At 36.3% G+C, this 14,191-nt stretch overlaps 1 protein-coding gene across 1 annotated transcript in view; it reads right to left on the bottom strand.

Annotated features, from left to right (window-relative positions):
* Positions 1-14,191, bottom strand: part of TANC2 (tetratricopeptide repeat, ankyrin repeat and coiled-coil containing 2) — a 210,897-nt gene that overhangs the window by 86,841 nt on the left and 109,865 nt on the right. Inside the window, exon 7 of the mRNA XM_008571133.1 lies at positions 1,762-1,993. Within this exon, the coding sequence (XP_008569355.1) occupies positions 1,762-1,993 (232 nt within the window). The remainder of the gene's footprint in view (positions 1-1,761; positions 1,994-14,191) is intronic.

The following is a 14,191-nucleotide window of genomic DNA, read 5'->3' as shown; positions in this document are numbered from 1 at the left end:
GCTCAGCCAGTGAGCAAACCGGCCATCCCCATATAGGATCTGAACCTGTGGCCTTGGTGTTATCAGCACCGCACTCTACCGAGTGAGCCACGGGCCGGCCTGGACTACTGTATATTTTAATTTACGTGTAAACACAGGGTTCATAGGGATAAAAGTGAGCAAAATAAGACTGGAATATAGGTTGGATCCAGGCCATCAAATACCCTGAATGCTAGACTAAGGAGCTGGAAGTTAATTCAGTAGGCAATAAAGAATCAGTGCTTTCTGAATTGGGAAATTAAGTGATCAGAGCAATATTTTATGAAGCTTTATCTGGAAGCAGGACATAAAGTCTAGAAGACTGGAGAGACTGGGGCAGAGCTTCCCCACCAGGTATGCCATGAACGGGTTAAAGGTGTGTTTTAAAATGAATCTCTTCTGTCCTCATGGCATCTGGGGCCTGGGACTGCTATAGCCTTAAGGCCAGTGATGTTGGGACATGAGGAGGAGTCATGAATTTTTATCCTAGTAAGCTATATAAATTTTTATAATTTTCTAAGTGTGTTATGATGCGAAAGGAGTACTAAACCAGATAATCAGAGAAGATCAGGAAGGGGTAGTAATACAAACACGATGTCATGGGCAGTTGAATAGCCCTTGGGATGATAAAGTGAGAACAAATTTTAGACGAATGAGTGTGAGAAACATCATGAAGGAAGAATAGGATTTAGAGACTGCTTTGAGTGTACAAGAAACATGCTTTAAAATACTTGTGAAGAAATTCCAAGGTTTAAAAAGGTCTAGGGTATGGTCAAGTTAATAGGTGGCAGAGGTAGAAACAGAGGTCATTAGAGTTGAGAAGAAAGAAAAATTTTGATATCCAAGTAACCAGTGTGGAAGCTGAAATCACTGAAGATCATGGATAGGAGAATGGAAATTGTAATCACTTTTTCTTATGAGTACCCTGAAACCCTTGAAAAGGGTATATTAAGTCTCTCACGAATAAACAGGATTGCTCAGGAATCTCATGGTTAATTCAAGTCCTTTTCTGTGGCTTCCAGCATTGACAAAACATTGTTGTGGGTATAGGGCAGAGAGACTTACAAAGGCATGCACCATCTTTAAGGAGATGGTTGCACTTAGGCTGCAGCTGACAAGAGAAATAGAGGACAAGGGGAGGAAAGGCAAGAGCAATGAGCAAGAGATGGATTCCATTTAATTTTTTTTTCACTTTTAAAAAATAAAAGCTTTCCTGAGATATAATTTATGTACCATAAAATATCCTTATACCTTTTAAATACCCTTTAAAGTATACAATTAAGTGATTTATAGTATATACACAGGATTGTGCAACCATGTATACCATTCCACTTTACCTGAACTGATGGGGTAATAAAAGATATTACATAAAGACTGGGAGGTTTCTAACTATAGGAATTCCACAACACTGAGATGGAGCCACAATTTTACTGATTTATTTGAACTCCACATAAAGAACTGGAAAAGGACTGGAAGCTCTACTTTCTTTAGTACAAGAAAAATGCATTATATTTGGAAATGAGAATGAGAATTTTTATAAAGAAAGGGGAAGTAGCAGTTCCTGCAGGAATTCTTTTTCCCCCCAAGTAAAAGCTTTTATCTATTAACTGTATCCTGCAGGACATCAGCTATGAAACATTTAGTTTTGGCACTGTGATAAAAATAATCATTTCTATAGCATAACCCAGGTGATCCTGGGCTCCAAAACCTCCACCTTTCACCTCCTTTAGATCTCACTTGTACCTTTGTGGAGATTCTCCAGGGGCTCCAGGACTCCCCTCCGGAAGGAGGCCATAGGGTCTTGAACACAGGACCGAAGGCTCAGCATGCTCTGTAGGTGAGGCTCCCGAAGAAGCTGCTCCCGATAGGCAGTCAGCTGAGGGGAGCGGCAGAGCAGAGCAGCAACATTGTGGACAAATTCTGGCACCAAGCAGGTATAGGCATTATCTGCTTGGCAATAGTGATAGGCAACCACCTACACAAGAAAGACGAAAATGAAAATAGGCTAATCAGTAGCAAGAGCTAAAGCTATGGTTATTACATGATCATTCTCTAACACTGTCTTTTGTCTCACTATTCCTCAACTTTTTAAAGTAAAAATAAAAGCTGCTAAATCAAGAATTGCCTGACCTATGGTTATTACATGATCATTCTCTAACACTGTCTTTTGTCTCACTATTCCTCAACTTTTTTAAGTAAAAATAAAAGCTGCTAAATCAAGAATTGCCTGACTTGTGAAAAATCGGAAATTTGATATAATATTTCTATTGTATACATATAATATAACCCAGAATTAAAACTTAAAAATAAAAATTGAGTTTTCCCTTTGGATTATAAGAAATAGGAAGCGAGCCTAAGCATAAAGATTTACATTAATATTGCTAACATTCATTCAGCATGGAGCAGTATAGAAAAAAGTCTAATTCCTTGTAACAAAGCATTAGGAAGAAAATAATCAGAGAAAAATCATGTTAGTCTCAACAAACACATAAAATGCATATACTTACATCATTAAAAAATAGTTATATTATAAACTAAGCTTTAAAAGAAATAAAATAATTCAATTTAAAAACTATCATTAAATATTTTCTGAGTAACTATGCAGCAAGAGAGAAATAGACCACTAGAATTAGATAAAAGGAAGAAGTAGGAAATTTTTGCTAGATGCAAGTCTTAAATTTGAAGAATCTAGAGAATTTATGAGTGTTAATATCATATAGGGTCTGAACTGTCTACCTAGAACCTGGAGTTTTAGGCTCTGGTTTTCTGTTTGTTTGAATTTGCATAGAGGTCACTCTATATCTTCTGGTTGTTTTCTTTGCCTAAGGGCAAGTGCAAAGGGTGATTTTAAATTTAGACCACTCTTATGGCTCAGTACTACCCAGAAAAGTGATGCGGTTGCATAGAAAATATGAAACTGGAATGGGAGATTCAGCATGAATGTATGGAAATACCTGGCATGGTGCTCAGCACATAGTAAATGTGCAGTAATGTCAGCTGATGTCACCATTATCATCCTTGTCCTCCTCATCTTCGACAAGGGTTCTGTATACTCTGACTTTTCAGTTACTAGTGTTGTACCTACAGGCATCTCAGATTTGTCCTAGAGGCATTCATGGATATACTATTAGGATTCCAGCTCTTCAGTCACCTCTCAGAGAACAATTATCTACTAAAGAGTTCTGCTTTGAAATGACTCCTAATCTACAGGTATGGTTATCCTAGGTCTTTAGCACATGCTAGAAATGTCAAATTTTTAAAAAACAACTGAAAAACAAAAAGAAACAAATAAAAACCCAAACTGAACAATACAGGAAATGTTACCAAATACATAAAGCTGAAGATAGACATTGCTAGTGAGTGAGGCAATGAAGTCTGAGCACAACAGAGAAACTGGAAACCAGAGGTTGTACAGTCGACCCTTGAACAACGAGAAGGTTACGGATGCCTACCGTGCAGTCCAAAATCCGTGTATAACTTTTGACTCTTTAAAAACTTAACTATTTAACTACTACATAAATATTTAAGTATGTAACTACTAATAGCCTTCATGACACACCTAACCAAAAATTTTCCAATGTATTTACTGAAAAAGATCTGCATATAAGTGGACCCACACAGTTCAAACTTGTGCTGTTCAAGGGTCAAATGTATTTTAAAAATCTCCATTCTTCTTTAGGTTGGTCATTGCTTTATTACCTATCCTAAACACAGTGTAAGAAATCCAAAGAGGAAACCTGTCAGCAACTGATCTGTTCTCCCAACGAACAGTGACTGTCAGTGGCTACATATACATGGATACAAATCTCCACTTGATAAACAGCAAACAGCAAACCATTTAATCAATATGAACTGTCACCATATTTCACTTCAATTGATTCCACATGTTGAGGCTAAGCACTGCTGAGCTAATCAGCTATAAATTACCTTTTACCTAAAGTAATTGGATATCATTTTAAAGACAAAAATTCTGAAATTTAGAAAAAGGGTTCTTTTACTGCTTTCATTAAAAATCATCTGTGCTCTTGGCTGAGGTTTCATCTAACAAAGGTCAATGCTAAGGATGCACCTTCTGTGGCTGCCTCTCTTTTATTTTTAAATACTGTTGGCATTCCAAATATAAAGTCTCCATTCCTTTGCAGAATTCAGGTAGAAAAACCATTCAACATCCGTCATGAGATTGGCACTATGGCTCAAAATAGGTTATTCACTAGACATTTCAAAGTAGCTACGTAGTATGTATATGTGCATATAATCTGTCAAAACATTTGGTACTTCCCAAAATTGTCTACTGATATTATATACATCTTTTCCTACATATAAAAGTAGGAAACAAGCCTGGAAATGTAGATTTTTTTTCCTTCGGTCTCTCATTGTACCAGTGCTCAGTGACAGGTATTAGATTGCTCCCTATAGCTTTGAGTAGGTCATCATGCCCACCCACTATTATTACAGTTTCTTGGAAATGGTTCAGAATTAGTCTACCCCAAAATAAATCAGCAGGTAAAAAAACCTTTCTCCTTGGTGAATTCTTCTCTGTAAGTGACTTCTCTAAATTTTGGTTTTAGCTATATCTTTATAATTTTTTTCCATTTCAAGTTTTCCCTATGCTAAATCCCTAAACTTTTTACTAAAACAATTCTACCTGAAATATACCAGATATGACCAGAGTTGCAATAATTCTCAAAGACAGCAAGTAAATTTTAGGTTACTCCTGTGAGGGAAAGAAATAAAAGGACAGGCTTGTAGGCTATAGAGACAAGACTGGAGGTCAGCATAGCCCTGTATATAAAATCTGATTTAATGCTGTATCCAAGAAATGACTCAGCCAGTGAGCGGGAACTGGTCTGTATGTGGGATCCGAACCCTCGGGCGGGAGCGCCGCCGCGCTTCCCGAGCGGCGCACTATTCAGTGCGCCACCGGGCCGGCCATCTTTATAATTTTTTTCCATTTCAAGTTTTCCCTATGCTAAATCCCTAAACTTTTTACTAAAACAATTCTACCTGAAATATACCAGATATGACCAGAGTTGCAATAATTCTCAAAGACAGCAAGTAAATTTTAGGTTACTCCTGTGAGGGAAAGAAATAAAAGGACAGGCTTGTAGGCTATAGAGACAAGACTGGAGGTCAGCATAGCCCTGTATATAAAATCTGATTTAATGCTGTATCCAAGAAATGATAAAACTAATCATAAACCTCATCAAAGGGATTGTTTGGCAGCAAATCTGTCAAGCTTGTGTTAAAAGTCCCAGGCCTTATACAATCCAGCAATCCACTGCTGAGTGTATCCAAAGGAATGGAAATTATCATGTCAAAGGGATACCTTCACTCCCATGTTTACTGCAGCTCTATTTACAATAGCCAAGATATGGAACCAATGTAAATGTCCATTGACAGATAACTGGATAAGGAAAATGTTGTATATATACACAATAGAATACTACTCTGCCATAAAAAAGAACGAAATTCTGCCATTTGCAGCAACATGGATGAACTTGGAGAAAATTATGTTAAATGAAATAAGCCAGGCGTGGAAAGAGAAATAACACATGTCCTCACTCATAAATGGGAGCTAAAAAATAAACAAATAAATAAAAAAGAAAGAAAGAAAGTAGGAATAATCATAATAATACATTGAACTTTCAAAAGGAGAGAAAAGAACTGTGGTTACTAGAAGTGGGAAAGGGGTGGGAGTTAGTGAGAAACTGATAAAGGGTCACAAAGAATGATTACATTTTATAATGATGAATATAATCCTAATTTGATCATCACATAGTATACACAGGTATTGATATTCAATTCTATACCCCCGAAATATGTATAATCTATGTTTCAAAAAAAAAGTTTCAGGCCATCATTGTCCATAGACCATTTCCTATGGACAAATGAATAATCTGTGACAGGACTAACCTAATCTCATATAAAGAAAAGGCAGCTTTGAATATCTGTAATTCATTTGGTCATAAAAATCTAATTAATATAATGACTGGCATTTGTATCATTTAAATTCTAATGCTGCAATTGCCCTTCCCTCAGACCTGTTCTCACACTCTCACTCTGTGTCTCCTTTTCATCGCTCCTTTTGTGAACTTCTCCCTGACCACCACCTGCTTAATTTCCTAATCAGCACAATCCTTCCAACTCTTAGGTTAAAGTTTGTTTTTTAATATTTCTAGGGACCTAGAGGCTCTCTGTAAATAACTACTTTCTCTTGTCCCTCAATTCTGACTCTAATCTTTACTCTGGGGACTGGAAGCCAAGAATAGCTTCTAGGCTTGAGTTCTGTCTCAGTAATTTTCCAGCTGGGAGCTCTATCCTTTTTTTTTTTTTTTTGCAGTAGGACTTATATTTATTTTTTAACTTTTTACTGTGAACTAATTTTAGACTTACAGAAATGTTGCAAAAGTAGTACACAGAGTTTCCACTTATTCTTCACCCAGCTTCTCTTATTAACATCTTATATAACCATAGCATAATTATCAAAATCAGGATATTAACACTGACACAACACTATTACCTAAAAACATTATTGAAATCTTACAGTTTTTCCACAATGCTGTTTTCCTGTTCCAGGATTTTATCCAGGACCCTATCTTGCATTTAATGATTTCTCCTTAGTCTCCTGTAGTCTGTAAGAGATCCTCCATCTCTGTCTTCCATGACCTTGACATTTTTGAAGGTTATTCATCAGTTATTTTGTTGAATGTCTCTCAATGTCTGATGTTTTCTCATTATTTAACAGACTTTTTTTTTTTGCAAGAATACCACAAACACAACGTTGTGTCCTTCTTAGTGGATTATATCACAGGGTTCATGATGTTGGCATGTTTTGTTACTTGTGATGTTGGTCTTGACTACCTGATTAAGGTTAAGGTTGTGCCAGGTTTCTCCACTGTAAAGTTCCTATCTTTCCCTTTGCAGTTAATATATACCTCGGGGGAGATGCTTTAGTTTTTTTTTTTTAAGATTAGGAAACAAAAATAAGCCAGAAGGAGCCAAATCAGGACTGCCTGATGATTTCCCATTGAAACTCTCACAAAATTGCCCTTGTTTGATGAGAGACAGTGGTGGAGGACTCGCTGGTGGAGATTTCCTGGGCGTTTTTCTGCTAAACTGTTGGTTACCTTTGTCCAAACTCTCTCATAATAAGCACATGTTATTGTTCTTCGGCCCCACAAGCAAAATGCCTTGAGCATCCCCCCAATCATTGCTATAACCTTTGCTCTTGACCAATCTGCTTTTGTTTTGACTGGACCACTTCCACCTCTTGGTAGTCACTGCTTTGATTGTGCTTTGTCTTCAGCACTGATGTTTCATCTTCTGTTACCATTCTTCAAAGAAATGCTTCAGGATCTTGATTCCACTTGTCTAAAATCTCCACTGAAAGTTCTGCTCATGTCTGCAGCTGATCGGGGTGCAACAGTTTTGGCACCCCCCCAGTGAAAAGTTTTCTCAACTGTAAAGTTTCAGTCAGAATACTGTAAGCTGAACCAACTGTGATGTCTACAGTGTTGGCTATTGTTTCTCCTGTTAATTGTCAGTCCTCCTCAATTAGGACACGAACAAGATGAATCTTTCCATCACAAATGGATGTGGATGGTCTGCAGCTGTGACTTTCATCTTCAACACCATCTTGTCCCTTCTTAAAAGAAGTTATCCATTTGTAAACTAATTTCTTTGGGGGCATTGTCTCAATAAATTTTTCGTAAAGCATAAATTTGATGTTTTTTTCTTGCTTCAATTTTAGCAGAATTCATGTTGCTCTGATAGGGGCTCTTTTGAAACTAGTATCTTATGCTTCTTAGTGCCTCAACTAGATCCTGTTCAGACACCTTGTAACAAGATAGTTTATTTTAGTGTAAAGAAACTTTGAAATCCATGCATAGTTTTTTCATAGTACACATTTTCCATGAACTTTTTGAAGACCCCCTGTATTAACTTATAAACACCTATGTATATTTCACCTATGTACATTTTCCATGAACTTTTTGAAGACCCCCTGTATTAACTTATAAACACCTATGTATATTTCTGCATATCTCCCCCCTCCCACCTCTTGACAAACACACACACACACACAGACACACAAAGGGTACTTAAAAAGTTCATAGAAAGATTCATATTATCTTTTAAATCTATCTCTCCATGAACTTTTGAAGTATCCCAATATATTTGGAGAAGAGAAGGATATTTTAATAACCTTTCCAGGTAATTGTGGATATTCTTCTTTGACACTATGCTAAAACTTGACAAGTGAGAGATTTTTATTATAAATATTCTTGATTGACAAATCATAGTTGTATACATTTATGGGGTACAATGTGATGTTTTTATATATACACACACACACAATGTGGAATATTAAATCAAGCTAATTAACATATCCATCACCTTGCTTATCTATCATTTTTCATGGTGATACATTTGAAATTTACTCTTATTTTGAAATATACATTATTATTATAGTCACCCTGCTGTGCAATGGATCTCAAAACTTACTTCTCCTATCAATTTGAAACTTTGTACCCTTTGATCAACCACTCCCCATTGCCTTCCACCCCATAGCCTCTGGTAATCACCATTTTACTCTCTACTTCTATGAGCTCAACTTTTTTAGATTCCACCTATAAGTGAGATCATGTAGTATTTGTCTTTCTGTGCCAGCCATTAACATGAGAGTGTAGATGTCCCTTCAACATACTGATTTTGATTCCTTTAGATATATACCCAGAAGTGGGATTATTAGATCATATGGTAGTTTTATTTTTAGTTTTTTGAGGAACCTCCATACCATTTTCCATAATGGCTGTACTAATTTACATCATCACTAACAATGTACAAGAGTTCCTTTTTCTCCAAATCCTCACCAACGTTGGTTATCTTTCATTTTTTTGATAAAAGCCATTCTAAGAGGTATGAGGTGTTATCTCAATGTGGGGTTTTAATTTGCATTTCCCCAGTGTTTAGTGATGCTGAACATTTTATCATGTACCTGTTGTCCATTTGTATGTTTTCTTTTGAGAAATGCCTGTCCAGGTCCTTTGCCCATTTTTAAATTGTATTTTCTTGCTTTTGAGTTGTTTGAGTTCATTATATATTTTGGATATTAACTTGCTTGCAAATATTTTCTCCCATTCCATGGACTGTCTCTTTACTTTGTTAATTGTTTCCTTTGCTGTGCAGAAGCTTTTTAGTTTGATGCCATCCCATTTGTCCATTTTTGCTTTTGTTGTCTGTGCTTTTGGGCTATGTTGTGAGGATTTTCTCTCTGCTACAACTAAAGAAACAACAGAGCTCTAACTATCAGACACTGAAACATACTATAAAGCCTCTCTAACCAAAACAGTGTGGTACTGGTGTGTGAATAGACTAATAAATTAGTGGAACAGAATAGAAAGTTCAGAATTAGACCCAAATACATGTAGCAGAGCTCAGGGTAATGTTTACCTTTGTTATAATTCTAGAGCTAAATAGCTGTATCCTATAGATTATTACTATTCAATTATAGATTACTGATTACTTCAGACAGAGGTTATGGCCAATACCAAATACAAAGTTTAAAGAAAAGTGACTAACTTACTTAGTCCATTTGGAATTCCTAGAGAAGTAGGTGTAGCACAATATGAATAGCCAAGTGCATTTAACCCACAATTTATAAATCTCTGTTGCAGAGGACTGGGAGAATTCCAGAATCTCTACCAGGAATCATTCTTGAATCTGATTCTGATCTGACCTAATAAGTTGGTTGGGAATCAGTACTATGAATAAGCAGTCAATTGAATGCCCCAAGATTTCCTAATGGAAAATAGTGACATTTATACTCATTCACAAATATTAATTAAACCTCCACTGTATGCCAGGCACTGTGCTAGGTTCTGGAGATAATGATAAGCATATAGATATGACCCCTGTTTGCCCTTGATGGTTTAGCAGGAAAGAGAGGCAATTAAACAAATAATAATAATAGTGTGACAGGCACTATGAGAGAGGAAATATAGAGTGCTGTGGAAACACATAGCTGGGGCACCTTAAGGTTACTTGGGACAGCCAGAGGTGACTTATTGTAAAAAGCAATATTTAAGCTGAAGTATGAAGAAGATGAGAAGTGAACCAGGATGTGGTAATGTTCCAGGCAGAAATAAACAGTATGTGCAAAGGCCCTAAAGCAAGACGCAGCTTCGCATTTTCAAGGAATTAAAATTAATTTCAGTGTGACTACAGTGTGAGTAGGGAATAGCAGGACATAAGGCAGAACAGGGGCTTTTAACCGGGAGTGGATTTGCTCCCCAGGGAAAGTTTGGCAATGTTTGCAGATATTTTTGGAGTTATAATTGGGGTTGAGGAAGTGTTACTACTAGTGGATAGAGGCCAAAAATACTTCTAAACATCCTATATTACACAGGATAATACCTGCCCCCCACCCAAACCCTACACAAAAAGAATTATCCGACCCCAAATACCTAGTCCTAGGCTAGATATGCAAAAGCAAAGGCCCTTTCATTACAGTTCATGCTGTATTTTAAAAGGGAATTTAGATTACATGCAAGGGCAAAGAGAAGCCATTTGCTGGTTTTAAGTAGCAAAAACAAATATATGTTTTAGAAAGATTACTCAGGCTTAAAATAGAGAATACACTAGAATTTCTTCATTCATGTAACAAATATTTACGTGCCAGGTATTGTGCTAGGAGCTGGGATATAGTGGTGAACATTTAAACACTGACCCATTCTAGTGGAAGAGGCAGATAAAAAAAACACTGAAATTGACAAACAACAGTGTTGTTTTCCTATATTCAGTATTCTGAATGTAGATTAAATCTGGGTGTGACTACAAAGCTAAAATGCTAATTTTTAGAGTAGAAAAGCCTTAGACAAATTTTATAAAACATCATCTATAGGTTGTTGTTTAGTTTGGATCTCATTTCTCCTAAATCAAATCTTTTCAAAAATAGCCAATGCAACACAAGTCAAATCTTATACTTCACTGTTTTTTGCCTTCTGTGTGTGTGTATGTCATGTGGCTTATGTCTCCATAGTATTGTTAAGCTCAATATTACATGACTGCTGAAAAGATTACTTTCTTCAGCTGACTGTTTTAAGAGTAGCAGTAATAATATCAGGAACCATGATTATTTGACATCACCCCTTACGGTACATAACTAGTCTCTTGGCAAGGGTGACATTTGATTTTTTTTTCTTACACAGATTTCCTTGGAAAAAAGTTTGCATTTTGTGTCTCTCTGACATTTCTTAAAATTAGCTGGTTTCTCTAACTAGCTAATTTCAGATGTATTAGCTTCTTAATCTATGGACTAAGCCAGTGACAACTTGCCTAATGTGACAGGAACTTCAAGTTGCATAAAAGCCTTTTTTGGAAGAATTTTAGGTCAGCAAAATGACTGAAAATTGCACCATTATTATAATTTTCTTGCTTTGAAGACACATTCAATGACTGATAGATTTTCCAAAAGAACACTAAACAAAAATCCTTGTCATACTAGACAGGCAGCATAGTGTAGTGGGTAAAAGCACAGACTCTGCAGTCTACCTGGCTGCCTCAGTTTAAATCTTGTCTCGGTCAGGTACTAGTTTGTTTCTTGGGCAAGTTATTTAACTCAGATCCTCTGTTTCCCTGTCTGCAGAATGGGGAAAATAGTAGTATTCTCCTCACAGGGGTGAATACTGGCTCTGAATCCTAGCTCTGCTATTTATTAACAGTATGATCTTGGAAAAATTAATCAATCACTGAAGTCACAATTTCCTCACCTGTAAAATGGAGATAATAATGATTACCTCATAGAGTTATAGTCAGAATGAAGAAATGAGGTAAAAAACATAACATAAACAGTAGTGACCTCCCAACACACATTAAGTCCTCAGGAAATGGAAACCAGCCTCTCCTTGTCCTGTAAATTCTGCATGTATGATGACATGGTAGCAGACTCAAAACCTGAAAAACTACTGTTATTACAGTTAAATTCACATATCCAGGAAAGGCCCTGAATGAGATCTCTGTGATCCTCTATTGTAATTATTCTTCAGAAGAAATATGCAATGTTAACTGGAGATACAGTTGAGAGATGCTGACCTAGCAAAACCTGTTACTTCAAGAGCAAAGTGTTTCTTCAATAAATGAAATTTTGCTAAAGTTGTAACAAAAACTCTTCACTCTTTTCAATTAAGTAGCAGCACAGGAAGCAGCAAAAATACTATGAAATACCAATTGCAATTACTGATATACAAGAATTGACACTAAGAACTTTGTCAATTGAGAGGTTTTTCAAGGACACTTTAAATTTTTATCTATTAGCCTACTTCATCAAAACATTAATTGATCTGAAAACATCACTTAAAAGATAATTTCTGCTTACTGGCTTGTTGCAGATGAGAAGCAAGATTGCTGACTTCTGCTCTACACTTCTACAGCACAAACTTGTGTAGCTGCACTGCAACGTGTGGCACAATTACTGAGATAATTTTAACCTAAAGGGCCATTTCTCGCACAATGTTTATAATAAACTTAAAAATATCCCAACTAAAGGTACAGAAAGGTTTATCTGTATTTTGCTTAAGAAAGACGCAGTCAGGAAATTTAAAATGTGATCACTCCTCTAGTAAGTGTAAGTAGTCACTAATTTCCTGCTTACAATATTTAACATTGAACATAAACATCTTGAGACTTCTCTTAATGAGAGAGGAACTAAGATCTAACAAAATGGGAAGACTTAATTCTCAGATCTTCTTAGCTCTTATCATCATCTGACATACTAGATATTTATTTGTTCGTTTATTGTCCTTCTCTCAACCATGACAATGTGGGCTATATAACAGCAGGGATTGTGTCTGTTTGTTTGTTGATTTTTCTTCAGTCCTGGATTACAGGTACTCCAAATGTATATTCTATATGAACAACTGAATAAATGTGAATAATAAGTGAATAACTGTGATGCTGGAAGCTCTTCGGCATTCATGTATTTCTAAGATATTTATTATAACTGTTCTAAAGAGGCTAGAGTCCATTTACTCAGAATACTTAGGAAAAAACAAAGATGTCTTTGAAATTTACAATGAGTTAGCAATGAATATAAGGAGAATCTCAGACTGTTTTCAGAAGCTCATTTATAGATGAGTGTGTACTAATGAGTGGGTATAATTAATAACGTAGCTGGGGGAAACATGCTACTTCTCTGGCTCTGAGCAGAACTCGATTTCTATGAAGAAATTAGAATCTTATGATATTACAGACCACCCATAAAACTTCAAAAAAACACAGGAATTAGAAGCACCAGGTACTGTGGAAAATGAGGGTGAGGAAGGGAGCTGAAAACACAGAGTTTATTTGAAATTTATATAAGGAGAAGTTAGATCCCCATACTCTATTCCTACCCTGCCCAGCCTGATGACTACCTTCCCCCAATACCCACAGGGTAGAGAATTATATTCACTAAAGAACCCAAACAAGAGAGAATCTAGATTTAGGAACACCACACACAGAGAAAGGTAGGGATCAGGTGCAGGATTAAAAACAAGGGGCTTAAATATGTTTGTATATCAAAGTGAAACCCCAGCCCTCTTCTGCCCAGCTCCAAAATGCTGGCACCCAGGATATACTCGTATATCCTCCAGGCAGAAGATTGGAGAATTCTTTACTAGAGAATACGAACAGCACGCGCGCGCACACACACACACGCGCGCACACACACACACACAACCCAAAAAACCCAAAATGTATGGACACCAACTTTTGGGTATTACCAATAAGGATCTGATCATCTTAATGCTCTGTAGTCAAACTCTCAACACACACAAGCTTCCAATCAGTTTTTCAGTGCCTATTAAAGAAAAGAGAATACATAGCATCCATAAAACAAGAACAGGATGCTGTAAAAAGAAGGAGACAGAATAGGGATGATGGTAGGAGGAAAGAAAGTGAAAGAGCTACAATTCTCATTATCCTTAATAAGAAGCAATAGATAATGTATAAACTTTAAGGAAAAAAGATATAGCAGTACATATATATTTTAAAAAATATAAAAATATTACGGACAGTATATAGTATAGCAAGAAGAGTTTTGAGCTAGGAATGAAAATTCAAAAGTACTGATTACCTAAACTGTGATCTTGGGTAAACTATATAACTTCTTTGAGTATCAACTTTCTTATCTGTTTAC

Source organism: Galeopterus variegatus, unplaced genomic scaffold (assembly GCF_000696425.1).
Source record: "Galeopterus variegatus unplaced genomic scaffold, G_variegatus-3.0.2 Scaffold663, whole genome shotgun sequence".
NCBI lineage: Eukaryota > Metazoa > Chordata > Mammalia > Dermoptera > Cynocephalidae > Galeopterus > Galeopterus variegatus.
This window is presented reverse-complemented; position numbering and strand designations above follow the sequence as displayed.